The sequence below is a fragment of the Oncorhynchus tshawytscha genome, linkage group LG01, assembly GCF_018296145.1.
Source record: "Oncorhynchus tshawytscha isolate Ot180627B linkage group LG01, Otsh_v2.0, whole genome shotgun sequence".
In the NCBI taxonomy this organism is placed as follows: Eukaryota; Metazoa; Chordata; class Actinopteri; order Salmoniformes; family Salmonidae; genus Oncorhynchus; species Oncorhynchus tshawytscha.
Window position 1 is genome coordinate 24,480,945 of NC_056429.1, and position 27,514 is coordinate 24,508,458.

The 27,514-nt window shown below is 40.9% G+C and overlaps 1 protein-coding gene across 5 annotated transcripts in view; it reads right to left on the reverse strand.

The window, feature by feature from the left end:
• Nucleotides 1–2,486: 2,486 nt before the first annotated feature.
• LOC112248206 (oxysterol-binding protein-related protein 9-like) overlaps nucleotides 2,487–27,514 on the reverse strand; it is a 36,636-nt gene continuing 11,608 nt past the window's right edge. For 2 of the 5 annotated variants that reach the window (XM_024417045.2, XM_042315565.1), the window contains 21 exons: nucleotides 22,469–22,545; nucleotides 15,530–15,625; nucleotides 15,358–15,402; nucleotides 14,538–14,567; nucleotides 14,388–14,438; nucleotides 13,667–13,705; nucleotides 12,141–12,231; nucleotides 11,495–11,599; nucleotides 10,640–10,799; nucleotides 10,288–10,400; nucleotides 9,931–10,046; nucleotides 9,770–9,855; nucleotides 9,457–9,634; nucleotides 8,908–8,992; nucleotides 8,705–8,815; nucleotides 8,477–8,540; nucleotides 7,658–7,798; nucleotides 7,446–7,524; nucleotides 7,131–7,222; nucleotides 6,782–6,917; nucleotides 2,487–4,510 (listed from right to left, as the gene is read on the reverse strand). In XM_024417045.2, coding sequence (XP_024272813.2) covers nucleotides 4,436–4,510; nucleotides 6,782–6,917; nucleotides 7,131–7,222; nucleotides 7,446–7,524; nucleotides 7,658–7,798; nucleotides 8,477–8,540; nucleotides 8,705–8,815; nucleotides 8,908–8,992; nucleotides 9,457–9,634; nucleotides 9,770–9,855; nucleotides 9,931–10,046; nucleotides 10,288–10,400; nucleotides 10,640–10,799; nucleotides 11,495–11,599; nucleotides 12,141–12,231; nucleotides 13,667–13,705; nucleotides 14,388–14,438; nucleotides 14,538–14,567; nucleotides 15,358–15,402; nucleotides 15,530–15,625; nucleotides 22,469–22,545 — 1,970 coding nt within the window. In that variant the 3' untranslated portion in view covers nucleotides 2,487–4,435. Of the gene's footprint in view, nucleotides 4,511–6,781; nucleotides 6,918–7,130; nucleotides 7,223–7,445; nucleotides 7,525–7,657; nucleotides 7,799–8,476; nucleotides 8,541–8,704; nucleotides 8,816–8,907; nucleotides 8,993–9,456; nucleotides 9,635–9,769; nucleotides 9,856–9,930; nucleotides 10,047–10,287; nucleotides 10,401–10,639; nucleotides 10,800–11,494; nucleotides 11,600–12,140; nucleotides 12,232–13,666; nucleotides 13,706–14,387; nucleotides 14,439–14,537; nucleotides 14,568–15,357; nucleotides 15,403–15,529; nucleotides 15,626–16,008; nucleotides 16,028–17,836; nucleotides 18,065–22,468; nucleotides 22,546–27,514 lie in introns of those variants that run through there. The other 3 variants (XM_042315684.1, XM_042315625.1, XM_042315508.1) reach the window with 3 other exon arrangements.

The window sequence follows — 27,514 nt, forward strand, 5'->3', positions numbered from 1 at the left end:
ACTCCATCTAGATATGTTAGTGCCAATGAATTAATTTACATTTTTGATGGGAGACTCTGTTACAGAGGAGTGTAAATGCTTTTTTAGGCTGGATCATGTTGTTGTATTGTATTGTTCTATGTTTTAATTCCGTAATGTATTTGATTGTTGCTACCCTCTTGGCCAGGTCTCCCTTGAAAAATAGACTGGGCTCAATGGGCTTCTCCTAGTTAAATACAGGTTATTGGGGCGTCCCTACCCCAACTGACGTTGACGTTTAAAATGGTAAAGGTACATGTTGTTTAAGGGGGTTAGGGTAGGGACGTCCCAATGATTCCGGATAGTACTAACAGGCACAACTTCGATATAAAGTGTTTTTTTCTCAACATTTCCGGGATGTCACGTGTCCTTAAATCAGTACACTCGTAACAACATAAGCATTACAAAACGTATATTCGATTAAATAAACCTCAGGATGCAAATAAGCCATTACTTTGTTGATCAAATCAGACACAGTATTGACCTCCACACAAAAACGACTCGCTTCGGTGAGCTGGAAAAAACGCCACCTGTTGGAAAATACTGATTTTGGGGCGAGTTATCGCTCTTTCTTCGCCTCTTCCTGTCTTGTGTCGAGTGTGGTGGAATGCAACTCAACCAATGAAAACGTGTGATCTGTTTTAGCACAAGAGCTCGTCAGCGTGTAGTCCTAAAACACGGAAACGAGTTACCCGTGTTTCGTTCAGCTATTGGAAAAATGAATGGGGAAATAATGTTTTGGAATAACAGCGAACATAAGGTCTGAGGTGAACACAGGCTTATTAGATCTTATACGTTTTCTTCTATGATATAATAGCAGTCAGTTAACTTGACCTTTATGAATTATGAAGCATTTCCGTGCATTTAAAAAAAGTACATGAATTATTCAAATTTCACAAAAATTGACGTTAACTAATGAAAATGATCTTACAGGACAAAACGTATAAGATCTCCTAAACGTGTGTTGACCACATACCTTATTTTCGGCGTTTATCCAAAAACGAACCATGGCGGAGTTAGTGCCTACAAAAAGACGCGTTACTATTTATCTCTATTCTCATTGGCTACTGGGTCGTACCGATGAGGTATGGGTTGCACAAAAATACGAGAACATTTTAGTGTAAGACCCAGTAAAAATGTGGTAAATTAAAGCAGAACCAGAAAACACTTGAGAAGTTTAGCCAACATTTATTTTCTGACCAAAAATACAATCTCTGCTGCATTTTAGTATGATCAAGACCAAACCACGTCCACAAATTGCGATGGATACAAGCAAAGACTATTTAATATGCTCTATAAATAATGTGCTCTATAAAGTGGCTATGATACACCTGCATTTTTTCCCACACCTGGGTGCATTTCAATGGTACAGTGGATTCTTCTCCTTATTTCCTCCACCTGCACTGATGTGAAAGCAAAAAGGACAGGTGAAAGCAAAAAGGATTCACTATATTTCTTACAGCGGTTCATTTTTTTCAATTAGTGAAGATGGAGGCGAGAGAAAAAGCCTCTTTTGAGATTCACCTTTGGTATGCGCTACATGTTGAGCTCATTGTAGAATAAGCCGTGTTCACATTGACAGTTTGAAATGACTCAAATCCTATTTATTTGCATTTCTGATTCAAATCTGGTCTTTTTCCTGCAGTCTGAACAGCCAAAAAGCAATAGGATATTTCAAGTACATTTCAAACCACCTTCGTAGGTGGTTTGAAGTCAGATATAAATCTGATTCCTGTGACGTGTCAAATGGTCAAATCTGATTTATTTGCCTGCAAGTGGTTTTTGGACTATTATTTGGCATATCTTGTTGCTTGCTAGCTACTCTGTTGACAGTTTGACAATAACATGTGGTAGCTAACTAGCTTAATTGTTTACAAACAAATCAGTGAATGTGCTATAAAGCTAAACAGCTACCAAGCTAGCTAGTCGACTGTTGTGGCTAGACAAAAATTAAGTTGGATCTTCTTATCCATTGAGGCTTTTAAAAAAAAGTGTTCTTACACTATGATTTTGAACATTCAAGGCAACTGGGAAATATCCATGGCAGGTATTGTCACCTCAGCATGCTACATAACTTCTGAGTGATAGGAAGCACGAGCACCACCAATCAGTCTACACCACTGTGCAAACACCCATCCTTACTATGACAACTAGCGTAGCCATGTCAGCAAATGACTGCTGTCTGAACACACCAATCCAATTTGGTCACTTGTAACTTGCTGTTTGGACAGTCAGTATTAGAAAACAAAACTGATTTGAGCATTAAGGCCTGCAGTGTGAACAAGGCTTTGGTCACAGAACAGCTAATTTCATATCACTTATAATCTGAACAGATACTCAAATACTATGAGTATAATTTACTTTCTATCATATCAGATATAATGCCATTTGAGTTTCATTACTACAATGTATACTTATCTACTTCAGCCACAAGCTTTTTCAATGAAGGATGTCAAACACCACAGCGGTAAACTCATGGAGATTTAATATTATGCATCAATAAACATGAAAATCTAATACAATCAATGGTTATGATTCAAAGGAAATAAAAAATACATTTTGTTCCGATTGCTCTTTTGAAGCAATACTGAAATGTATGGCAAGGCCTTGATTCAAAATTCATTTACAAAGACATAACATGAAAAGAAAAATGGCTTGAGTTTGTAACCTCTGTAAATTCTATTATATTAGAAGATACTGTATTTATCTACTTTAGAGATAAAAGGATGATACTCCACCTTTACATTTCAGTTAAGTGAACTTGTTGAGTTTTTCACCACAGGCAATCATTGCGTGCGTGTCAGCAGGAATGTGCTCTATCGCTACAAATGGTTTTGGTCACAATTCCTTTCCAATAACCAAAATGTCAATTCATGTACTGTATTACCTGGCCTTGCTTACTGATAAAAAGCCTTCTGAGGGGAAAAGGAATAGATTTGTCTTTAGCTCACAATATTTCACATAATGGGTTCGCTGAAGAATATCCACAGTCATATGATTCATATGCTCAAGTGAAAGATCGAGATTTTCTTTTAGGTACTTATCCAAACATCTGCTTATTTAGTTTAAAATGATGTGGCACTGAATGGGGAATGAACCTTTCGATTAAAGGCAGAAACAAGACAATTATTCTCTCCTTTAACACCACCACTGGACATAATCTAACCTGGTATTAAAGTTTGTACCCTCAACCAAATTTAGCACTCAATAAAACCGCTCATTAAAGCGCCTTAGCATGTTACCCAATCACCTGAAAAACAAATCAAAAAGACATACATTTGTTCATAAATGCCAAAAGGGAAAATAATAAACATGTTGACAAGTCCTCTTCCTCGACTCCACCTTTGTCTATCTTGCAAATGCAGACTTCTTGGGTGCCTCTTCTGGTCATCTTGAGCAGATAAACATACACTAATCCAGGGGTGTCAAACATCTGGCCCGAGTGAGAGTCCAATCCAGCCCGTAGGTGTTAGCATTGAAAAGAAAAAAAAACCCCAATAGACTTTAAAATGACTAAAATAAAATCTAAACTGTGTTGAAATGATAATGGACCTACATTCACAGTTTCTTGACTGTGTCCAGCTCGCTAATAAATCACCAAAATTAAAGCCAGACAGTCAGGGAGCATCAGAAATGTAAATGTTAAAAATGACGGTGAGGAAATAACACATTTTCAATGCGGCCCTCTGGACCTCGTTGAAGACATAATGCGACCCCCGGGACAAAATGAGTTTGACACCACTGCACTAGATGGAGTTAGTACATGGGGAGAGAATGTCAACGAACTTGAGAGGGCACGAATGTAGAAAGGAAAAGGAATGATTCCTGATGTATTGCCATAGAGTTCATATCCTAAAATATTTACTACTGCCAGAAAGAAAGAGAAATACAATTTTAAAAAAGAGAATATATATATACATTCATCATAAGTATCTATATATAAACAGCTGTAGCTAGTTGTTGGCAAGCCAAGTTATCCCCCTTGTGATTCCACCATAAGGCTGTCTAACTCCTGGAAGTACACCATTCATTCCTCAGTCACCAGCTTCCCTGAGATACAGAACGCTGTTTTTCGAGGTTTGTTCGATCAAAACACCCGCCCCCTCGAGGAAAAGAACAGACCCTTGAGGGATCCTCCTGCAAGATTGTGAGGACTTGTTTGTGTAGCCGAAGGGCATTGGTACTGTTTTTGTCATGCTTTTTTTAGTCGTTCAGGGGATGAGGTGGAGGATGTGGGGTTGGCAAAACAACGGTTATTATTTTTTACATTGTAGATGTTTCTTCTTGATTTCATTAAATTATAACTTTGAAAATGCAAAGCTGTGATCATGTTCAATCATCAGTCATTCCAAGGCTTGGATAAGAAGTGGTTTGCAAAAGAGTTCTTATTAAGACTCCAAGATCTGCATCTTTGGCCTCAGTGCCTCTGTGATCCAGTTCTTTTCAGTAGAGGCTCATCGTAGACCCAGCACTCCCCATCCTCATGGAACAACTACAGGGAGGAAACATGGAGACAATCAGAGGGGACTACAATAGTGCTTATAAAAATCCAAAAGTCACAGCGCCTTCAGAAAGTACTCACACCCCTTGACTTCACCATTTGTTGTGTTACAGCCTTAATTTAAAATGGATTTAATTGTGATTTTTCTTTTCCCATCACTGGCCTACAAACAACAATGCATAATGTCAAAGTGGAATGATGTTTTTCCAAATGAATTACAAATGAATAGCTGAAATGTCTTGAGTCAATAAGTATTCAACCCCTTTGTTATGGCAACCCTAAATAAGTTCAGGAGTAAAAATGTGAGTTGCATGGGCTCACTGTGTGTGCAATAACAATTTTTAAATGACTTCCTCCTCTCTGTACCCCACACATACAGATAATTGTAAGGTCCCTCAGTCAAGCAGTGAATTTCAAACACAGATTCAACCATAAAGAACCAGGGAGGTTTTCAATGCCACGCAAAGAAGGGCACCTACCCATTGGTAGATAGGTAAAAAAAACAGACATGAAATATACCGTTGAGCATGGTGAAGTTATTAATTACACTTTGGATGGTGTATCAATACACCCAGGCACTACAAAGATACAGGCGTCCTCCCTAACTTAGTTGCCATAGAGGAAGAAAACCCGCTCAGGGATTTCAGCAGGAGGCCAATGGTGACTTTAAAATAGTTAGAGATTAATGGCTGTGATTGGAGAAAACCGAGGATGGATCAACAACACCTTCTTTGGCCGCCTTTCCTTCCAGTTCTCTGCTGCCAGTGACGAGAACGAATGGCAAAAATCGCTGAAGCTGGAGACTTCAATTTCCCTCACTAATTTTAAACATCAGCTATCTGAGCAGCCAACTGATCGCTGCAGACGTACATAGTCCATCTGTAAATAGCCCACCCAATCTACCTACCTCATCCCCCATATTGTTTTTATTTACTTTGCTGCTCTTTTGCATACCAGTATCACTACTTACACACCATCATCTGCTCATCTATCACTCCATTGTTAACCTGCTAAATTGTAATTACTTTGCTACTATGGCCTATTTATTGCCTTACCTCATCATGCCATTTGCACACACTGTATATAGAGTCTTTTTTTTCTATTGTGTTATTGACTGTACACTTGTTTATTCCATGTGTAACTCTGTTGTTGTTTCTGTTGCAATCCTTTGCTTTATCTTGGCCAGGTTGCAGTTGTAAATGAGAACTTGTTCTCAACTAGCTTACCTGGTTAAATAAAAGGTGAAAAAAAAAGTGTAGTTACTCCACAATACTAACCTAATTGACAGAGTGAAAAAATGAAGCCTGTAAAGTTTAAAAAATATTCCAAAACATGCATCCTGTTTGCAACAATGCATTAAAATAATCCTATAAAAAAAATGTGGCAAAGCATTAAACTTTTGTGTTATGTTTGGGGCAAATCCAATACAACACATTAGTACCACTCTCCATATTTTCAAGCATAGTGGCTGCATTATGTTATGGGTATACTTGTAATCTTTAAGGACTGTGGAGCTTTTCAGGGTAAAAAAGAAATGGAACGGAGCTACGCAGAATCCTAGAGGAAAACCTGGTTCAGTCTGCTTTCCACCAGACACAGGGAGATAATTTCACCTTTCAGCAGGACAATAACCTAAAACACAAGTCCAAATCTACACTGGAGTTGATTACCAAGAGGACAGGGAATGTTCCAGAGTGATCAAGTTACAGTTTTGACTTAAATCTGCTTGAAAATCTATTGCAAGACATGAAAATGGTTGTATAGCAATGATCAACAACCAATTTGACAGAGCTTGAAGTATTTTTAAAGGAGTAAATGGGCAAATTTTTCACAATCCAGGTGCGGAAGCTCTTAAAAATGTACCCAGAAAGACTGACAGCTGGAATCGCTGCCAAAGGTGATTCTAACATGTATTGACTCAGGGGGTTGAATACTTAACTAAATCAAGACATTAGAAATTATCTCCTACTTTGACAGAGGATTTTGTGTAGATCGTTGACAAATTACAATTATGTACATTGTAATCCCACTTTTTAACACAACAAAATGTGGAGTAAGTCAAGGGGTGTGAATACATTCTGAAGGCACATTTGCAATTAACAACTATTTTTCCAAGCAAGCAAGCCACCCTATGAGTCATAAACTTTCCATCAAAATAAATACAATCATCATGACCGAACTATTAACCTTGATATGGAATGGGTGGCTGTTAATATTGCTGTCAGGGCTCTGGAGATGTGTAATAAGAACAGGCACACTCACCCTAGTTTCCCACTGCATTTCATTCTCCTTCCTCTCCCTGGCCTCGCCCCTTTGCTTCTCCTCCAGCCTGTGCTTGGCTTCCGTTGCTGCATCGATGTCTCTTGACTTCAGACTGACCGTCACATCCTTCCAAAGGCTGAGGGTCAAAGACAAACAGTGACTTGAGGTTCCGGACCAAACTAAATATGGCTCAATCCGATAATTTTGTGCCTGGCTGGATTGATAGTCACATTAAACTGGATGCCATGGCAGGAGCTACGACCCCCAAGTCCACAGAAAGGCGAATGGACCGAACACAAAACAGCCACTTATTACTGCCCATAATAAAACGAATAGAGAGACTTCTCACCTGCGGGACTCGTACTCCAGCTGGTCCTCCAACTTCCTCACCTTCTTCTTGATACAGCCCATTTTCTTTGTGTCAATGAACAAGGAGTTTTCCTGGATTCAAATTCAAGAGATAAAAAGTTTGGGTTGAAAGTGTATTAAATTGTAACACTTTCTATATTGCTTTTTATGTACGAGGTCAACCTTCAGTGAGAACATGTTGAGGTCAGGGATTAAAAACATGGAACATAGTAATTTCCTTAAAACAACAATCCTTTCCTGAATCCCCTATTGACACATTGATATCCAGCAGAGATCAAATGTTAACTGAACTCACCCCAGATGCCCACTTAGCGTACATCACTCCATTCCACTCTCCTTCAATGGAGCAGAATGATTTCTTGTCATTGGGAGGACTGCAAACAAACACATTTATAATATTTAACTAACATCACAACCCCCAAAAATATATACTGCTGTGAGCACAGTTAATAAAGCAAGAATAGACTAACACTACGTGGATGATTACAAATAACAAAATCCCCTTACAAGATCTCAGCGGTGATCCTGTGCTTCTTGCCACCGTAGAAGGGCTTAGTGTGAAACACGATGCTGGCACTGTAGCCCGTTTTGGAGCAGTTGATGTTACACTCTCCACCCAACTCCACCCATGGGACAGTCAGGATCGACCTGAAGAGAGAAGAAGCACCTCACTACATGTCAGGTCAGGGAATCCAGATTTTTTTATTTTTTATTTTACCTTTATTTTACTAGGCAAGTTAGTTAAGAACAAATTCTTATTTTCAATGACGGCCTAGGAACAGTGGGTTAACTGCCTGTTCAGGGGCAGAACGACAGATTTTGTACCTTGTCAGCTCGGGGATTTGAACTTGCAACCTTTCGGTTACTAGTCCAATGCTCTAACCACTAGGCTACCCTGCCGCCCCATAGCAACTTATACCCATTTATACACACTCACTTTACATATACAGTAAATTGTGTGTGCTGTGCTGGATTTCTGTTTTATTGGGAATTGAAATGGGTCTTTTATTTCCAGTACCACAAACTTGAGACACTGTGATAGTGTGTGTTATTTAAGCAATAAGGCCCGAGGGGATGTGGTATGTGGCCAATATACCACAGGTAAAGGCTGTTCTTTTGCACAACGCAACGCAGAGTGCCTGGATGCCACAAACCTCTGAGGTGCCTTACTGCTATTATAAACTGGTTAGCAACGTAATTAGAGCAGTAAAAATACATGTTTGGTCATACCCGTGGTATACGGTCTGATATACCATGGCTGTCAGCCAATCAGCATTCAGGGCTCGAACTACCCAGTTTATAATCACTCTTCAAGCATGACCCTACCTGCCATATCCATTGGGAAAGGTGAGTATGTAGTGCTCGTCATGTTCCAGACAGGACACACATCCTGGAGGAGAGATGAGGAAGCGTGTGGTAAGTGTGTGGTATTTTTTTGTATCTTATTAGGAGAAATGTTTTGGACTATGTGAGCTAAAGAAGTATTCCCATGTATAGTAGTTGGTAAATATTTGAAGTTAACAGAAAGCCTAAGTGCTTGAAGCAATGTCTTACCCTGGCCAATATTGTGCACTCCAATTGACATTCCTAAGAACTTTGACTTGGTCCAAATGTGGGCGTTGAACTGAATCTTTTTTCTGAGACACTCTGCGTAGAATGCAGAAACTACAAGGAAGAGGAAAAGCAGCAGTACAGTTAACATGTATGGCTTTGGTACTCTGACAGCTGGGTAAAATATTGAATGAGGGGGGACTCACTGGGGGGGTGATGAGAGACCTGCTCTGCTACAAAAGACACACTGTTGGCTGAAGACCATGGCACCGGACCCTCTGACGATGGCTCCTGAGGATTGGGAGGAGGAGTCGGGGGTAAACATTCATTTATTAGTAAAGGTTTGATGAAACAATTAAAAACACTTGCGCCTCAGTATCACAAACATAACATTGATTATAAACTGGGTGGGAAGAGCCTTGAATGCTGATTGGCTGACAGCCGTGGTATATTAGACCGTATACCACGGGTGTGATAAAACATTTAATTGTACTGCTCTAATTACATTGGTAACCAGTTTATAATAGCAATAAGGCACCTTGGGGGTTTGTGGTATATGGCAAATATACCACGGCTAAGGGCTGTATCCAGGCACTCCGCTGCACCATGCCTAAGAACAGCCCTTAGCTGTGGTATATTGGCCATATACCACACCCACTCCTCGTGCCTTATTGCTTAATTATATTATTACTAAAAACCAGCATATAAATCAAATTAATATAAGTTGTCAGCCTTCACTGTGGTACAACGCTCACCATTGCGGTGGGCTCCTCGCTCTCTGAAGGCAGGTCCCAGTGGCAGAAGAAGACCTCTCCCAGGATGGGGTTGTATGGCTTCTTGGCCACTGAGCTTTTCCTCCCCGCATGGAAGGCTGACATGTACCACTTCACCACCTGCACCATGCGCTCTTTGGGCTCCAGCTGATCTGCGATACTGGGGATGAAAACATCAGCCGTCACACCACTGGATGGAAAAGTTGTGGCTCCACCTGAACACATCTGGAAATGATGGGGAGATTCTGAAAAGCAATGTTGTTGTTATTTTGGGGGACTGTTTGAAGTGGTGTACCTGACAAACAAATCCGGATGTGCAAAGAAGTCAGCGTACATCTCCAGCAAAGACCTCCTCTCCAAGATAAATGTGGGCAGGACCACCTGAGAGAAAGAAAATAAAACAAATCAGCAAGAGAGAGACGACGAGAGACGGACGGACAGACGGAAAGCTTTTACCTTGGTGAGGTCCATGCCCAGCCGCACCTGGGACAGCAGGTGCATGATGACACTCTTGTGCTCCTCCACAGACTCCCCCTGATCCTCCGCCTCGTCATCATGGCTGTCAAATTGATCTGACCAGAGCAGACGGTAGGCAAAGTTTAAAACACCTACAGTCGGCCAAACACCACTGATACAGGACATCCTGATGTCCTCCTTTCTGTTACTAAATAAAACATCCACCAAAATAGAACAGGAACAGAATGTGTGATGTTGTTGTTCCATAAAAATAGCTTCTTGTTTGGGGTAGACACGTGCGTGGACAAGTAGGGCAATGTGACTGTGTGGATTTGTGTGCGTTCATGTGTGAATCACCTGCATCAGTGGTGCCGTTAGACATGGAGGAGTTGAGGGACTCGTTAGTGTCTGGTCGTTTCAGCACTGTTCCGTCATTGCTGTGAGGCAAGGCAGCAGGAGGCCGAGAAGAACTGACAGAGAAGAGGATGGAGGGAGAGATGAAAAGAAAGAACTGATTACCTGACAGGAAATATATAAAAAGGCCCAGGATATAAACACACCTCCAGCAAAACACAATCAGCTTATATGATAATGAAGTAAAGAGCGAGTATGTGGTGAGGTGGACAACCTCCCTCCCCGTCCTTGGTCCCTGTAAACCCCAGTAACTGTGGTATGGATGGTTTATGATAAAGACTGTATACACACTCACTCTAGAAGGTGCTTGGGAGACATGCTGTTCTGGTAGAACTCGTCAGCGTCGTAGAACTCGTCTTCGCTGCTGGAGTAGGAGAAGTCAGGGACCGAGTGGGAGGGGATGGTCATGTGACTGGGAGAGGCACCGCTACTGCTGGGGTCTGAGGGGCCACTCCCTGAACCAAACAGACAGACAAACAGACAGAGACGTGGGGGTTGAGTTTATTTACTCTTGTACATAAACAATTATAACTGCATTAAACTCAACAATACAGAGGCTCCATGTCAGGTCTTCCTTGTCAGTGATCATATGGGCACCCTGTCTGCTCACATCGTTCCCACACTCCCATGAGGAGTTTGTTCCTTGCATAATCTCCCCTGCAGTACAATGCATGTCCCCATGCTTCTTCCTTAGTACACAGCATAGGATTTATTTAGCAGCATCAGCGGGGTTGAAAACAGGCAAGACCCTCCAAAATAACCCATTTTAGAAAATATGAGTAAATGAAAAATGCCATTGAAAATGTCATAATGTCTGTGTACTCCGATGAGTTTCACAAATGTACGCATAATCAATGCAGTTTTTTTGTGTGGTGATTGTGACCAGGGAATAAAGTGTACAAAAAAATAGGTTGGTTAACTCTGATCGCAGTGAAAAAAGTAACATTTCCTATTCTTCTAATGCATTTTACCGCAAAAGGTGAGAAAACAGTTGGGGGGGGAAGACTGGGTTTACCCTTCACTACAACAGTGCCTGTGACATGATAATCAAGTCCCTAAATGCAAGTGTTCGGTACATAACACAATGTTTGTCCGGTACCGCTGCTAGTAGTGTTGATGACCTGACCACTAAAGTGAGGTGACATCTGACCTGTGCTGTTGGGGGTCGGAGTCTGCAGACTGCCCATCACTGTGACAACAGCCCCCACCGGTAAAGTGGAGGGCCGCTGTTCTCCTTTACACATCTGAGAGCCATCTACAGAAAGAAAGACGATAGAAAAAAAGGAGAACGCTCTGGCTTTAGAACAACACTGCTTTATGATGCAACAGATACAATGTCATTACAGACCTGGTGGGAGAAAGCTTTTCAAATCACATAAAAACTGCAAAGCAGTCAGACTAATATAAACCTGTGACTGAGAATGAAAATGTCACCAGACTGTGGCAACATGGGGTCAAGATTTGGAATCGGATGTGTGTCAAATTTTGATTGCTCTACATTGGGAAAAGTTCATGGCCAAGTAGACATGATGAATCAGAGATTCAAGCACACCAGGTGGCACTGTAGACGTGGTTTCAGGAAATAAACATTCATCGGGCACAGAAATCTGAAAGTATTCAATCCAAGGCTATTCTATGTCCATGAAATAACATTTTTGTTCAAAAAAATTATAAAAAAAGCCCCATGTCAGCAATATCAGTTTGTGGACTCAAAAGGAGTATTATTATTCTGATGGCTAAATCTTTCTGATAGGACTGTAGATGAGATTGTGTTTCTGGATCTCTGAATACTGTACCTGTGGGGAGGGTGGTCTGTGTTGGCATGGCTAAATTGACTAAAGAAGCATCCAGAGGCGGAAATATCCCATCCACTGGGTTGATGGTGCTCTGTACAGGACGAGACAAAACGGTGCCAGTCTTAAAACACAAGATACATTTGCAACTCACATCGCTCTAGAGCGCAATCTGTAGTAATACTTCGTGCAACAACACGGAGCAGACTATCATGAAAAAATAAAATACACACTGCTAATGACTGGAAAGATCAATTACCTTTCACTCTGCTTCCGGGAAATATTGGTTAATTAAGTTCTACCTAATCAATATCTACCTACTTATATCACAACACTTACTGTAACCTAATACTATCCAGTATAGTTGCAGCCCTGCAAAATCGGACAAAACACATTCCAGTTAACTACAGAATGTGATGGCATAACGTCCCCTATTGAAATGATCCTGTGAAGTGAAAACCACATGCTCAAGCTACATTTCTCTATGGCCGATATCTCTAATGTACACACTATACCAAGTGCACTGCTGCCATAGCTTTATGTCAACAGCAAAAACTAGAGGAGAGGCCAGAATTCATCAGGACCTCCACAATCTCAGAACACAACAGTGTGGTGGGAGCAGCATGCTGAGGGATGACAGACAGGGTGGAGAAGAGAGTGGTCTGACGCTCAGTGTGGGCACCGGGCAGAATGGAAGATGTCACACTACTCTGCTGAGAGAGCCAGGAAAGTAGAAATATGAAACTAGCCAAGAAAAATGAAGGCATGCAGTGAATTAAAGTAAGTCCTCTCTGCCCTTTAGATCTGGGGTCAGAGTGAGATTTGGGAGAGGATTTCTTCTGGAAAGTAAAGGCAGTCACTTCTAATTATAGCCAATTACAGAAATGTTGCCACTCCATCGTGGTGGAACCAAATCAAACCAGTGTGGCCTCGCTAGCTAGAGATTAAATCAACAGCGAAGGATGCCTCTAGTGCAGGTAGAAGAAAGGGGTTAGAGCTATATAGTGCTTAAGCCATGGTTAGAAGAGGGTCTACACGTGTAACGCTAATGGCCAGAGAGACTACTCTCACAAGACGAGCCTGGCGGGCTGATCCTATGGGATTCGGACTTAAAAACATCTATGGGAAGAGAGTAAAGCCAGTAAACAGCCCTTGATGGGTTGACATCTATTAGTCCTTGATGGTTCAATAGGCATGCACAGTAAGGAGAAATCGATGGCGAGTTGGGGGGAGGGTATAAGCGCACTCACACACTCGTAAACACGCATGTCATAAAAGAAGCAGAATGATGTGTCTAAAATGAGGGGTAAAGAGAAAAGTACCCAACTATTATCAGCAACAGAAAAGCTAAGGACATTCAGCTGGAAAAGGGGAGTGGCAAAGGAAAGAGCAATATACCAGATAAAGCCATTTATCAAATGGCATGCATTGTTCCAGATCTGATTTGTGTTCTTTTCTATAGCGGAAAAGAAGAATAGAGGTTTGGTTGATCTAGATTTTTCTTATGGACAGAGAACGTCAAAACTTACTATCAGTCCGTTTGCGTGTTGCTGTTCGTTACTTTGATCCTTAAAATTTTGAAAAGAAAACGTTACTTAGGATGGCTCAATTGTTTGTATGTAATGATGATGTGAGCTTGTTAAGAGCTTCTCTTTCAAGAAACCAGTTAAGTCATTTAGAAAGTCAGCATTCTTCATGCCAACATAACACAAGAAAAGCATTATGAGCTCAAGGATGATCGAGTGTGAGAGGATCACCTCTCCAAAATCTCAAAATGGAACCTAATGGAATGTAGCAAACTGCCCACAATAAACTACAACCTAGGCTGTAGTCAAGTGGAAAACTACTGGCATGGCTAAAACAAGCAGTGCACTGTGAAGTTCTCACAACAATGACATGACAGTAATGCAATGAGAGCCCCAACACCAGGGGTGGGCAACATACGGCTTGCTGGTTGGTTGCTCATTTGATCTGGCCCGCGGGTTTTAGTGTTTTTTTCATTTGGGTTAAATAAAAAAAACACTCCAGGCCACTCATGAACATCTAAAACTAGTTAGAAAGTATGTTGAAATTATAAAGGATCTATACGTTTTCAAATAACTGCCCTTTTCTTGGCTCGCTCTTAACGAACAAATCAGTTAGAAAAAAATCTCTGCAGCCTTCCGCTGAATTTTGAAATCCTGATGTGGCCCTCAAGCCAAAAATATTACCTACCCCTGTGCAACAGTCAAAGAAATGAACCCTTTTTACCTTGGCAATCTGCAGCAATACAATACAGTGCTTGATTGACTCTACCATACTCTGAAATGAAAAACATCACAGACAATAAAACACCGCTCTCAACCTCCAACAGGAGATGATTCTGAAAATAAGGACATTTACAAATGGGGTTTTACTTACACATGTGGTTTCCTTCAAATGTTCAATTTTCTAAACAAAAAAACAAAAACAAAAAAAAAAGGGGGAGAAACACATTTACAAATGGCTGTTTCACCACCTGACGATACTTGGAAATCATGACTGAAAGTAAGGTAAATCATGGATTGAGAATGATCGGCAAAGTGTAACCAACACGGAAACCAGCTTTGTTCAAACTCTTCCACAACCATGGAATTAGACTGGACGAGCAATGATGACATTCCATCTATAACTGTGTTCTATATTAAATCACTACATAATAGGTCATTGTCCTCACCATATTACATAAGCTACAGAGTTTAAATGTTACAAACTGACCAAAAACAAAACTCAGGATCTCAATAAGGAAGTGAATCACAGCTAAGGCATTTACAACCTGTTTGCTCACCATTTATTAACTCATTACTCCCACATTTGTAAATGTTAGAAAACTAGTTATTCACATGTATTTTATATACATTTTCTTAAAACATGCTCAGTTGTGTGCTTATTCTTTTACCAGGTACTGCATAAATGGCATGCCCATCTTCTTGTGAGAAATTACACTGGTCACTCAAAACATTTAGAAAGTATAAATAGCACACAATTTAGATTAGGGACTGAAAAAAGATTGCACTAATGATTAGTAAATGGTTGATTAATGTGGGAGTAATGCTTCATCAATGGTGAACACAATTTATACATTCCTTATAAATGGTTTATTACAGACCCTTAAAATAAAGTGTTAGATAATATTTTATTTGTGTCATTAATTATCAGGCATCGTTCTGTTGACAAGAGATGAAACAGAGACGTCACTCACTCTGCACGACTCTTCATTGCCATCTTTGATTTTCTCATCGAAGAGCTGGAAGAGAGTGGAGATGCAATCAATCTGAGCTGAAGAGGATACATGCAAATCAGGAGCCGAATTAAAAAAACATTCATAGATAACAAGGTTTTATTAGAGTCACCCAAATGTGGAGAAGCCTCACCTTTAACTGATCAATTAGAATTTGTAGGTATGCGTCAGCCTCTGCAAGTTTCTTATCGAAGTCTTGGACACTTGGAACAAATCCTGTCTCTGCCTCCTAAAATAGAAAATAAAAAACAGCAGAACATTCTTAGTCTAACTTTATGACAGTTTTCTGCTCCCATCTGGTAACCTATTTTGGACTAAGAATTTTACTCTGCCATTGCGTATACTTTGAAAGCTTGTAGGCGGATGAAAAAAAAATACTTAAATTCCCAAGTGGGGCATTGAAAAAGCAGGTTGTAGCAGCACAAAAACAGCAACAGTTTGGGAGAAGCTTCCAGCATTGTACTGTAAGTGGAGTGATAGGAATAGTTCAACTAATTGCATCAAGAAACCCATGGCAAATGGAATTAAGTTGTAAATGTATCTACATGACTCAGAGTATGTGTTTGAGTATGTGCAGGAGGAGGTTAGGGAGTCTGGCCGAGTGTCAATCACCTTCCAAGCCCTTAGGTTCCCATCATTAACCACAGACTGACAGAGATCATTTCCTTGCATAATATCCATTAGGTGGTAGTAATTATTTGCTGAACAGGTGACCAGATGCCCGACTGACCAGATGCCCGACTGACCTGCCCTACCAAGCAAAAAGGCACGAACTGATCATAGTGTGGAACTGAGAAAAATTACTTAAAAAAAATATATATATACATTTAACTAGGCAAGTCAGTTAAGAACATATTCTTATTTACAATGACGGGCTACCGGGGAACAGTGGGTTAGACTTCAGGAAGTGTACAACACATACCTCTGCAACATCTATCAGAGGTCAGAACATAGAGATTGTAGAGAAATACAAATACCTGGGTGTCCTCTTGGACAATAAGCTTCAGTGGAGTAAATGTTACAGACCAGATCTACAAAAAGTCAACAGAGACTGTACTTTCTCAAAACGCTGGGATCTTTTAATGTAGACTGTACTATACTGACTCTGTTTTTACGAATCCTTCATTGATATTATTAACTTTTTGTATTGTTTGTTGGTTTGGCAATGTCACTGTCAGCCAGAGAAATATGCTGAGAAGGATCACCACAGCAAGCAAGGTACTTGGAGTCAAACAGACAGGCCTGGATGAGATCTTTAAGGTCAGGGCACTCCACAAGGCTCACAAAATCATTTTAGACCCAAGCTACCCCCTGTACCCGGACTTTAAAATACTCCCCTCTGGGCGCAGGTATAGGACACCCCTCAGCAGGAAAAACAGAACTAGACAATCATTTGTGCCAGGTGTGATATCCCTCCTAAATAGCTCAGGCTAATGTTCCTATCGACTCAGTAAGGCCAGCAGGCTTGTCTTTATTATTTTTATTTTATTATTTAAAATGTTTTATTGGTATGTAACTGTTATGAAAGTTGTATTGTGAATTTTGTTTTGTATTTAAATGTCACTTTAAATGTGTACATGACACTGCAACAAAATGTCCCCATGGGGACAATAAAGTCAGTCAGTAAGTAAGTAAGTAACTGCCTTGTTCAGGGGCAGAAGGACAGATTTTTACCTTGTCAGCTTACTGGCCCAACGCTCTAACCACTAGGCTACCTGCTTCCCCTTATTTACCTTGGTTTCATAGTAACTTTATGCAGTTACTTTTAACATGACCCCCATTTTTTCTGGAACACAACAAGGCCAAAATACAGAAATGAAATGCGTAGCAACTTCCTCAAAAAGACCTAGAAACGAATTCTCAACCACAGCATTTTGACCTTTCAATATTACAATTAAAACATATCCAACCCCCCCCACCCAAGTGATCAAAAACCATTCCAGCCCATATTTCACAGGGAACTTTGACCTCAATCACAAGGGACAAAGCCTTTGGCACTACAAATAAACCAGGGAAAAAGAGAATCCCTCTTGCTCGTTATTTCTGTTATGTCTACACAAGTTCATATTACAATGATGGAGGGGATCTTTCTGCTTGACAAGAGCATCTTATAAACCCAGAGGACAGTCATGTAGGCTAGAGACTGCAGCTTTGCCATGTTCACTAAATCTGTGGCTTCCTCTAACCAGACAATACCTGCCCACACCCACCAGACACTGGAAACCCACCCGACACTGGAAACCCACCCGACACTGGAAACCCACCCGACACTGGAAACCCACCCGACACTGGAAACCCACCCGACACTGGAAACCCACCCGACACTGGAAACCCACCCGACACTGGAAACCCACCCATTTTGCTTTCCACACAGCATGCCCCAGTTAAGGACTGCATCATCGCACAGCCACCAACCGTTTCCCCCCAATGTGGTACTCACAGGACGCCGAGCTGTGAGGGACATGCCTCGTCAGACTGCACAGGCCAAAGCTGACCCCAAAGCCCCTCTCTCCTCCGCTACTCAAACACACGGCTGTTCTTGTGCTCTCCACACTTCCTGACTGTCAGCAGAAACCACACCAAACCTGTCTGGTATGTTCTACACCAGCTGAGCAGCAGCATACACAGGAAAAGTTCATCCAGGATCCTTCTCTCTCTTACAGGAAGTACAGACGTTGTTACAAAAAAAAAGAAAGGCAGCACAAGCCTATGTGACAAGCAACAACAGCTGCCCTGGTTGGATAAAGCTGAAGGCAGATGTCTGGCTGAGAGTAAGCAGGGCTCTGATTGGTTCCAGGTCAAATGATGTCACTATGACTGCATGCTTCCACAGTGTCTGCAAGCAGGCAGATACACCCAGTCAGTCAGCAACGTTTTTGTATTACTATTTTTTTTACACAGGGGGCGGGGACGAGAGGAGTGGGTTAGAAAAGGAAAGCGGAACAGAACATAAATAAACAACTTGAAGGTAGAATGAAGGGAGGTGAGAGAAAGTATATTTATGAGCCAATCAAAAAGCACAGACTATATTAATAGCTGGAAATTGGCAGTTCATAGCGCGACTAATACACAGCACTCTCTTTATGGCTTGCCCATCACCAACCAACAGCCCAACTATGCTCCTGGTGCACCTAACCACACAGGGACAGACACGCTTTTGGGCTGGGAGATAATGGCCTAAAAATCCTCTCTCAATTTTTTCAACGTTTTCTCCAAATAAGCTTTGTTGTACAATTAAAGGTCAAATACACTGCATTTAAAACAGTCAGCAATAATCTAATACATTCAGGGTGGCCTATGAAAATGCCTTCTTGTTACAAATTTAATCAGAACTATGCATAATGCACATTCACTAATAATGATGAACTTCTTGTAGCAGGTATTATAGAAAATGAATACAGATCTCATAAACAATCTCTCACGCACCGGCCTATGTGCTAGTGAGTAGCCAGCTAATCTTTATATTTCAAATTTAGCCAACTTGGATCTATTTGCTAGCTAACAAGGTAGAACAGATGAACACACCCTTCTGCCCATCTCCAACTGTTTGAACAGCATGCTAGCCTGTCCACTTTGTTCAGATGATGAAATCAAGTGATCTACCTTATTTCTCAGAATGAGAACGAGTTGCCTATTCCTTACATAGTGTTTTATGCTTATTGTACATTTATAAAACAGACTAGACAGCCAGTATTAGTCTTTGGCTAAAATGCTGCTAGCAGTACAACGTAACGCAATACCGCACACCACAAACTGAGCATTAATTTTCCAGAATCAATGAGTAGTTACATACACACAATAATATGATTACTGTGAATAGATTAAAATAATAGTTTGATTTCAACGGTTACATGCTTTGCAAGAAGACCGATTTCCTTAATAATCCTGTTACATGGAGACATCTGAAATCTGGTTACCTGATGGGACTGATAAATGCAGAAAATCTAAATAAAAGTTATACCACAGCGACCATGTTATTTTTGTGAAACCTATGTGATTAAAAGTTTGGACATACAGTTTATATGTGAAAAAGTATTCATATTAGAAATGGTTAAGATTTTCCTGAACTCACTTCACTCATGCAAAAGAAGGAAGCTTGCGCTGCTTGTGCTAGCAAATGTTTACAAGCCCTAATAATTCAAAAGATTGTTGAGAAAACCAGGTGTTTTAATCGGCATTTGCTTACTTTGATGATGACCTTGGGCTGATTAAGATAATCAGAATAACTCTGCCTACTGCCATAATCAGTTTAACATCGAATTATTAGTGTACATGTAAACGTACTCAATGTTCCTTGATATCTCTGTTTTAGTAGTCTGCTCTGTGCGCTATTTGAAGAGTTGAGACAAGGTTAACTTCTCTTCTATTACATGTAAAATAATGTCTCAATGTGTTTTGGTGTCCATGACTGATTCTGTTGGACCAAACCTCATATGCAAAAATAGAGAGTTAAAACGGCTTGTCAGAGAGGAAGATGTGACCTCTCATCTTTGTTGTTGTGAGTGGCAGGTGCCTGGTGTGTGTGTGTGTAAATGGGAAGGTGCACAGTGGCAGTGCACACGGCACAGAAGGAGCGAAGGAGACGAGATCAAAAAGAGAGCGCACTAATTCCTTCTATTCTCAGATGACTCCTTAACCCGCTCTCTGATGAGGACCAGAATAGAGGTCGACCGATTATGATTTTTGAATGCCAATACCGATACAGATTATTGGAGGACCAAAAAAGCTGATACCGATTAATCGGGCGAATTTTTAAAATTTATTTGTAATAATGACAATTACAACAATACTAAATGAACACTTATTTTAACTTAATATAATACATCAATAAAATCAATTTAGCCTCAAATAAATAATGAAACATGTTCAATTTGGTTTAAATAATGCAAAAACAAAGTGTTGGAGAAGAAAGTAAAAGTGCAATATGTGCCATGTAAGAAAGCTAACGTTTCAGTTTCTTGCTCAGAACATGAGAACATATGGTGGTTCCTTTAAACATGAGTCTTCAATATTCCCAGGTAAGAAGTTTTAGGTTGTAGTTATTATAGGAATTATAGGACTAATATGACTAATTGTACATTTATAAAACAGACTAGACAGCCAGTCTTTGGCTAAAATGCTGCTAGCGGTACAATGTAACGCAATACCGCACACCAAACTGAGCATTCATTTTCCAGAATCAACACAATAATATGATTACTGAATAGAATAGATTAATAGATTCAAATAATAGTTTGATAGAGGGTCTATGTATTTGGATGTTCTTTTTTATTTAAATTACATTTTTACCCCTTTTTCTCCCCAATTTCGTGGTATCCAATTGTTAGTAGCTACTATCTTGTCTCATCGCTACAACTCCCGTACGGCTCGAGAGACGAAGGTTGAAAGTCATGCATCCTCCGATACACAACCCAACCAAGCCGCACTGCTTCTTAACACAGCGCGCATCAAACTCGGAAGCCAGCCGCACCAATGTGTCGGCAGAAACACCGTGCAACCTTGGTTAGCGTGCACCCCACCCGGCCCACCACAGGAGTCGCTGGTGCGCGATGAGACAAGGATATATCCCTGCCGGCCAAACGCTCCCTAACCTGGACAACGCTAGGCCAATTGTGCGTCGCCTCACGGACCTCCCGGTCGCGGCCGGTTACGACAGAGCCTGGGCGCAAACCCAGAGTCTCTGGTGGCACAGCAGTTCAGCGCCCTTAACCACTGCGCCACACGGGAGGCCCTCAACTATCGGATGTTCTTATAGGCACTTTAGTATTGCCAGTGTAACAGTATAGCTTCCGTCCCTCTCCTCGCTCCTCCCTGGGCTCGAACCAGCAACACAACGACAACAGCCACCATTGAAGCAGCGTTACCCATGCAGAGAAAGGGAAACAACTACTAGAAGGCTCAGAGTGAGTGACTTTTGAAACACTATTAGTGCGCGCTAAGTAGCTAGCCATTTCACATCGGTTACACCAGCCTAATCTTGGGAGTTGATAGGCTTGAAGTCATAAACAGCGCAATGCTTGACGCACAACGAAGAGCTACTGGCAAACAGCACTTTCGTGTGAATGTGAATGAATGTTTACGCGCCTGCTTCTGCCTACCACCGCTCAGTCAGATACTTAGATACTCAGTCAGATTTTATGCAACGCAGGACACGCTAGATAATATCTAGTAATATCATCAACCATGTGTAGTTAACTAGGTGATTATGATTGATTGTTTTTTATAAGATAAGTTTAATGCTAGCTAGCAACTTACCTTGGCTTACTGCATTCGCGTAACAGGCAGTCCCCTTGTGGAGGGCAACGAGAGAGGCAGGTCGTTATTGCAAGATTAAAGGTTGCAAGATTGAATCCCCGAGCTGACAAGGTGAAAATCTGTCGTTCTGCCCCTGAACAAGGCAGTTAACCCACCATTCCTAGGCCGTCATTGAAAATAAGAATGTGTTCTTAACTGACTTGCCTAGTTAAATAAAGATTAAATAAAAGGTATAATAATTTTTTTTTTAAACGGCAAATCGGCGCCCCAAAATACCGATTTCCGATTGTTATGAAAACTTGAAATCGTCCCTAATTAAATCGGCCATTCCGATTAATCGGTCGACCTCTAGACCAGAATGCCTGAGCCTGTCAGCAGTGTCCCAGTGCTACTAGCTTGTATGAGGCTGACAGAGACATTATATTCATTCAGTATACCAACTTACTACATCCAAAAGACCTCCACAAATACGCTTCAAAAGGTTAAACATGAACTGCTATTGCCTAATGTTCTCAACAGTTCCTCTATCATTTCCTGTGGTCTTAAGTAATCAAAAAAGCAGATTTAAGAAATACTACATTATGGTCTTCCTTTGAAGGTTAAAACACGCACACACACGCACGCACGCACACACACACACACACACACTCTGAATAAAAATGAAAAACTATGCACAACAACAGCCAAAGTTATTCCCATGTAAATATGTTGAGCAAAATCTCTTTCCTCTCAAGCTGAACTTAGGGGCAAGGCACTAGTACAGCCAGTATAACTAGTGTGAAGCTAGTCTGAACAGATCAGTGAGTGAGTGACTTACCCGCAGTTGAAGGGTGTGGCGGAGAATAGTCCCCTCTAAGGCATGGATCCACTTCTCCCGTTCGTCTGCATCTCGAGCTGAGAGGGAAAGCGCACAAAACACACCAGATCAGCCATAGTACAGATGGCAACTATTACATCAGCAACGGAGTGCATAACCTAGTAGCTACAACAAGGACTAGAGCACCTCATCTGCGCTCATCTTGCCCAACTAGTTAGCTATGTGCTCATTGTGCTGTGCCATGCAGTTGCTGGGGGGGGGGGTGTTCTTGCAACCCTTCTGGTGCGTCGCTGGGCAAGAGAGTAGGAAGGCAGGTCTCCCGACGAGACACACAGCCTGTTGCCAGGCACGGCTGCACCCTCATAGCAAATAAACAGAGCAAATAAAGCCTCTAATATTTACACTTACAAGCCCAGAGTCCATGGAACCTCTATACTCAGTATTTTTGCATTTTTACCACATTCTTGCCTGCATACGCCTTGCTGGTGACGAGTGGTAGTAGTGGTGTGCAGATGTGGTTGGGCGTCAATTTTAATAAACCATTGAATATACACCATCAAAATAAATCCATTATTAATTTGTTTAGGCAGGTCCTAATAAACATAAGACTAATTAAACGTAACTTCAAAAACAATTGAATGGCATAGAGTTTATTTATGTTATGTCCAAATTAATGACATCAATAGTTCATTATTTTGTTCATTAAAACCGACAAGACAAACCTACCCCGATTACAGTGATATTTTGAAACATAGCCCAAGCCCATCCACGTTTAATCTCTTTTTGACCCTCTCTCCACTTCGTTAGGGAGCAGGCATTAGATTGAGTGGACTTTCATAATAATACTGATCCTATTTGAAATACAGGTCTGGTGTTCATATTTCACAACCTCTGGACTTTTGGAGTAGGCTATACGCGATGGGGCAACATAATAGTCCTACACTTCATTTAGGCTACATTATTGCATGGTTAACGTTTCTGATCGGTGATAGATGAGTAAACGACGATTAGCTATGCCACCTCCACTTATTTGCCCGGCCAGAAACCAATTACCCAAATAGCCTACACAGACAGAGATTCAGTGAAACAAAATCACATTGATTGATTGATTGATTGATTACCAGACAAGTCAGTGAAGTCACAGGCTTCTGGTCAGACGTAGGCCTGGGCTACTAAGCAACTGCGAGTGAAGAGCAAAAGTAATCCACTTGTTAAAACTAGTTTGGGGGCGGCAGGTAGCCTAGTGGTTAAAGCATTGTGCCAGTAACCGAAAGGTTGTTAGATCAAATCCTCGCACTGACATCTATCGTTCTGCCCCTGAACAAGGCAGTTAACCCACTGTTCCCTGGTAGGCCATCATTGTAAATAAGAATTTGTTCTTAACTGACTTGCCTAGTTAAACCTAGTTTAAAAAAAAACTTTATTTAACAAGTGGATTATTTTGCTCTTCAAAAAAACCTAGCCAGTTGGAGTCTGTGTGTGTACTTTCCTTCGTACCACAGCACGGTAAAGCAACACACCAGTTGAAAATATTGAAAGCATGCGGTACACACCTCAGCCTTGCGTGGCATCCAAAAGTCATTCAATGCACCAATTGTATTGACTTCCCCCAGAACGCAAAAAGTTTGATGCAGCTGGACATGAGGCATAAGAGTGCGGGCCAATGCCGCCTCACATGCTGACCAGACCGCACACGCAAGTTGATTTTGTCCCCCCACACCAGACGAGATCAGGACACACAGGTTGAAATATCAAAACAAACTCTGAACCAACTGTATTTATTTGGGGACAGGTCGAAAAACATGAAACATTTATAGCAATTTAGATAGCTAGCTTGCTGTTGTTAGCTAATTTGTTCTGGGATATAAATATTGGGTTGTTATTTGACCTGAAATGCACAAGGTCCACTACTCCTCCAATTAATCCACAGTTAAAACGGTAAACCGAATTTGTTTCTCGTCATCTCTCTTCCTTCAGGCTTCTTTTTCTTCTTTGGACTTTACAGTGCCTTGCGAAAGTATTCGACCCCCTTGAACTTTGCGACCTTTTGCCACATTTCAGGCTTCAAACATAAAGATATAAAACTGTATTTTTTTGTGAAGAATCAACAACAAGTGGGACACAATCATGAAGTGGAACGACATTTATTGGATATTTCAAACTTTAACAAATCAAAAACTGAAAAATTGGGCGTGCAAAATTATTCAGCCCCTTTACTTTCAGTGCAGCAAACTCTCTCCAGAAGTTCAGTGAGGATCTCTGAATGATCCAATGTTGACCTAAATGACTAATGATGATAAATACAATCCACCTGTGTGTAATCAAGTCTCCGTATAAATGCACCTGCACTGTGATAGTCTCATAGGTCCGTTAAAAGCGCAGAGAGCATCATGAAGAACAAGGAACACACCAGGCAGGTCCGAGATACTGTTGTGAAGAAGTTTAAAGCCGGATTTGGATACAAAAAGATTTCCCAAGCTTTAAACATCCCAAGGATCACTGTGCAAGCGATAATATTGAAATGGAAGGAGTATCAGACCACTGCAAATCTACCAAGACCTGGCCGTCCCTCTAAACTTTCAGCTCATACAAGGAGAAGACTGATCAAAGATGCAGCCAAGAGGCCCATGATCACTCTGGATGAACTGCAGAGATCTACAGCTGAGGTGGGAGACTCTGTCCATAGGACAACAATCAGTTGTATATTGCACAAATCTGGCCTTTATGGAAGAGTGGCAAGAAGAAAGCCATTTCTTAAAGATATCCATAAAAAGTGTTGTTTAAAGTTTGCCACAAGCCACCTGGGAGACACACCAAACATGTGGAAGAAGGTGCTCTGGTCAGATGAAACCAAAATCGCACTTTTTGGCAACAATGCAAAACGTTATGTTTGGCGTAAAAGCAACACAGCTCATCACTCTGAACACACCATCCCCACTGTCAAACATGGTGGTGGCAGCATCATGGTTTGGGCCTGCTTTTCTTCAGCAGGGACAGGGAAGATGGTTAAAATTGATGGGAAGATGGATGGAGCCAAATACAGGACCATTCTGGAAGAAAACCTGATGGAGTCTGCAAAAGACCTGAGACTGGGACGGAGATTTGTCTTCCAACAAGACAATGAACCAAAACATAAAGCAAAATCTACAATGGAATGGTTAAAAATAAACATATCCAGGTGTTAGAATGGCCAAGTCAAAGTCCAGACCTGAATCCAATCGAGAATCTGTGGAAAGAACTGAAAACTGCTGTTCACAAATGCTCTCCATCCAACCTCACTGAGCTCGAGCTGTTTTGCAAGGAGGAATGGGAAAAAATGTCAGTCTCTCGATGTGCAAAACTGATAGAGACATACCCCAAGCGACTTACAGCTGTAATCGCAGCAAAAGGTGGCGCTACAAAGTATTAACTTAAGGGGGCTGAATAATTTTGCACGCCCAATTTCAGTTTTTGATTTGTTAAAAAAGTTTGAAATATCCAATAAATGTCGTTCCACTTCATGATTGTGTCCCACTTGTTGTTGATTCTTCACAAAAAAATACAGTTTTATATCTTTATGTTTGAAGCCTGAAATGTGGCAAAAGGTCGCAAAGTTCAAGGGGGCCGAATACCTTCGCAAGGCACTGTATATGGCAGTTGGCAACCAACTTCACGGTGCATTAGTACAACTGACTGGAGTGTGGACATCAGTTCATTTTTCAATCACCCATGTAGGTATATGTTCCTAAAAACCAATGAGAAGATTTGAGAGGCAGAACTTGCAGCACGTTGAGCATCACAAATAGAAATAAGTTCTATTTTAGCACCCAGCTATGCAGACACCCGTGAGCAGTGTGGGTGCAATGATTGAACAACATGTATACACTACGGTTCAAAAGTTTGGGGTCACTTAGAAATGTACTTGTTTTTTTGAAAGAAAAGCACATGTTTTTGTCCATTAAAATAACATCAAATTGATTAGAAATAGACATTGTTAATATTATAAATTACCATTGTAGCTAGAAACGGCAGATTTTTTATGGAATATCTACATAGGCGTTCCAACGGCATGTTGTGTTAGCTAATCCAGGTTTCTCATTTTAAAATGACTAATTGATCATTAGAAAACCTGTTTTCAATTATGTTAGCACAGATGAAAACAGTTCTGATTAAAAGAAGCAATAAAACTGGCCTTCTTTAGACTAGTTGAGGCTACTAATGTTTTCATTACTTTTTCTGAGTCATCCTATTATTCTGAATGATGGCTGTGGGAATTGAACAGGAGCTTGAGGGAGACGTTATGGGTCAATCCATCTAAATATGCCTATCGAGTTAAAGTTAAACAGTCCAAAAATCTGAAAGGGAACATTGACACATTTTCATAAATGTTTGCTGCATTTTATAAACAAAGAAACGTTATCAACATAAACATTTGAGAATTGTTTGTTTTCTGATCGCAATTAAGCAAACAGCATTGCGAAAACATGGAACACAATCATTTTTTTTAAAGGACAAAAACAACAATCATAATGGGCAATCCAGTATTTCATCACAGGTGACTGGTGGCCTGGGGAAGTTTAATAAAGATGTAAAATACAGTGTACCCAGATGATTGATGGATAGGAGCTCAGGATGAAAGCCCAAAGCTTTTAAAGACATTAGAAGCAGCCAGGGCTCATGCCAGGCCCTCACCCCGTTGCCTCAACACCCTCTCACCTCAATGTCTGTGCTAATTTAATTGAGGAGCACTTTGCTTTACAAAACCTTTCTATAGATGCATGTCTACCCCAATAATAGCAATAGGGTCAATCTGCCATGAGAATGGCGCAAAACAAACATCCTGTATTGTAAGAAAAATTGTGTGAAATACTGTATGTTGGTGTCACATCAGTGTCCAACAAAAAAAAGAAGAGAGAAAACAAAGATGCTTGCTTGATTATTAGATTGAAAGAGCACTACTTTCTACCTGGTTGCATGGCATGTAAAGAGCTAATTAAGAATCTCCCTTCTACCTAAAGCCCTTTGTGTGACAGTGAGGGTGCACTGTTTGGTCAGTTCTACACCTAT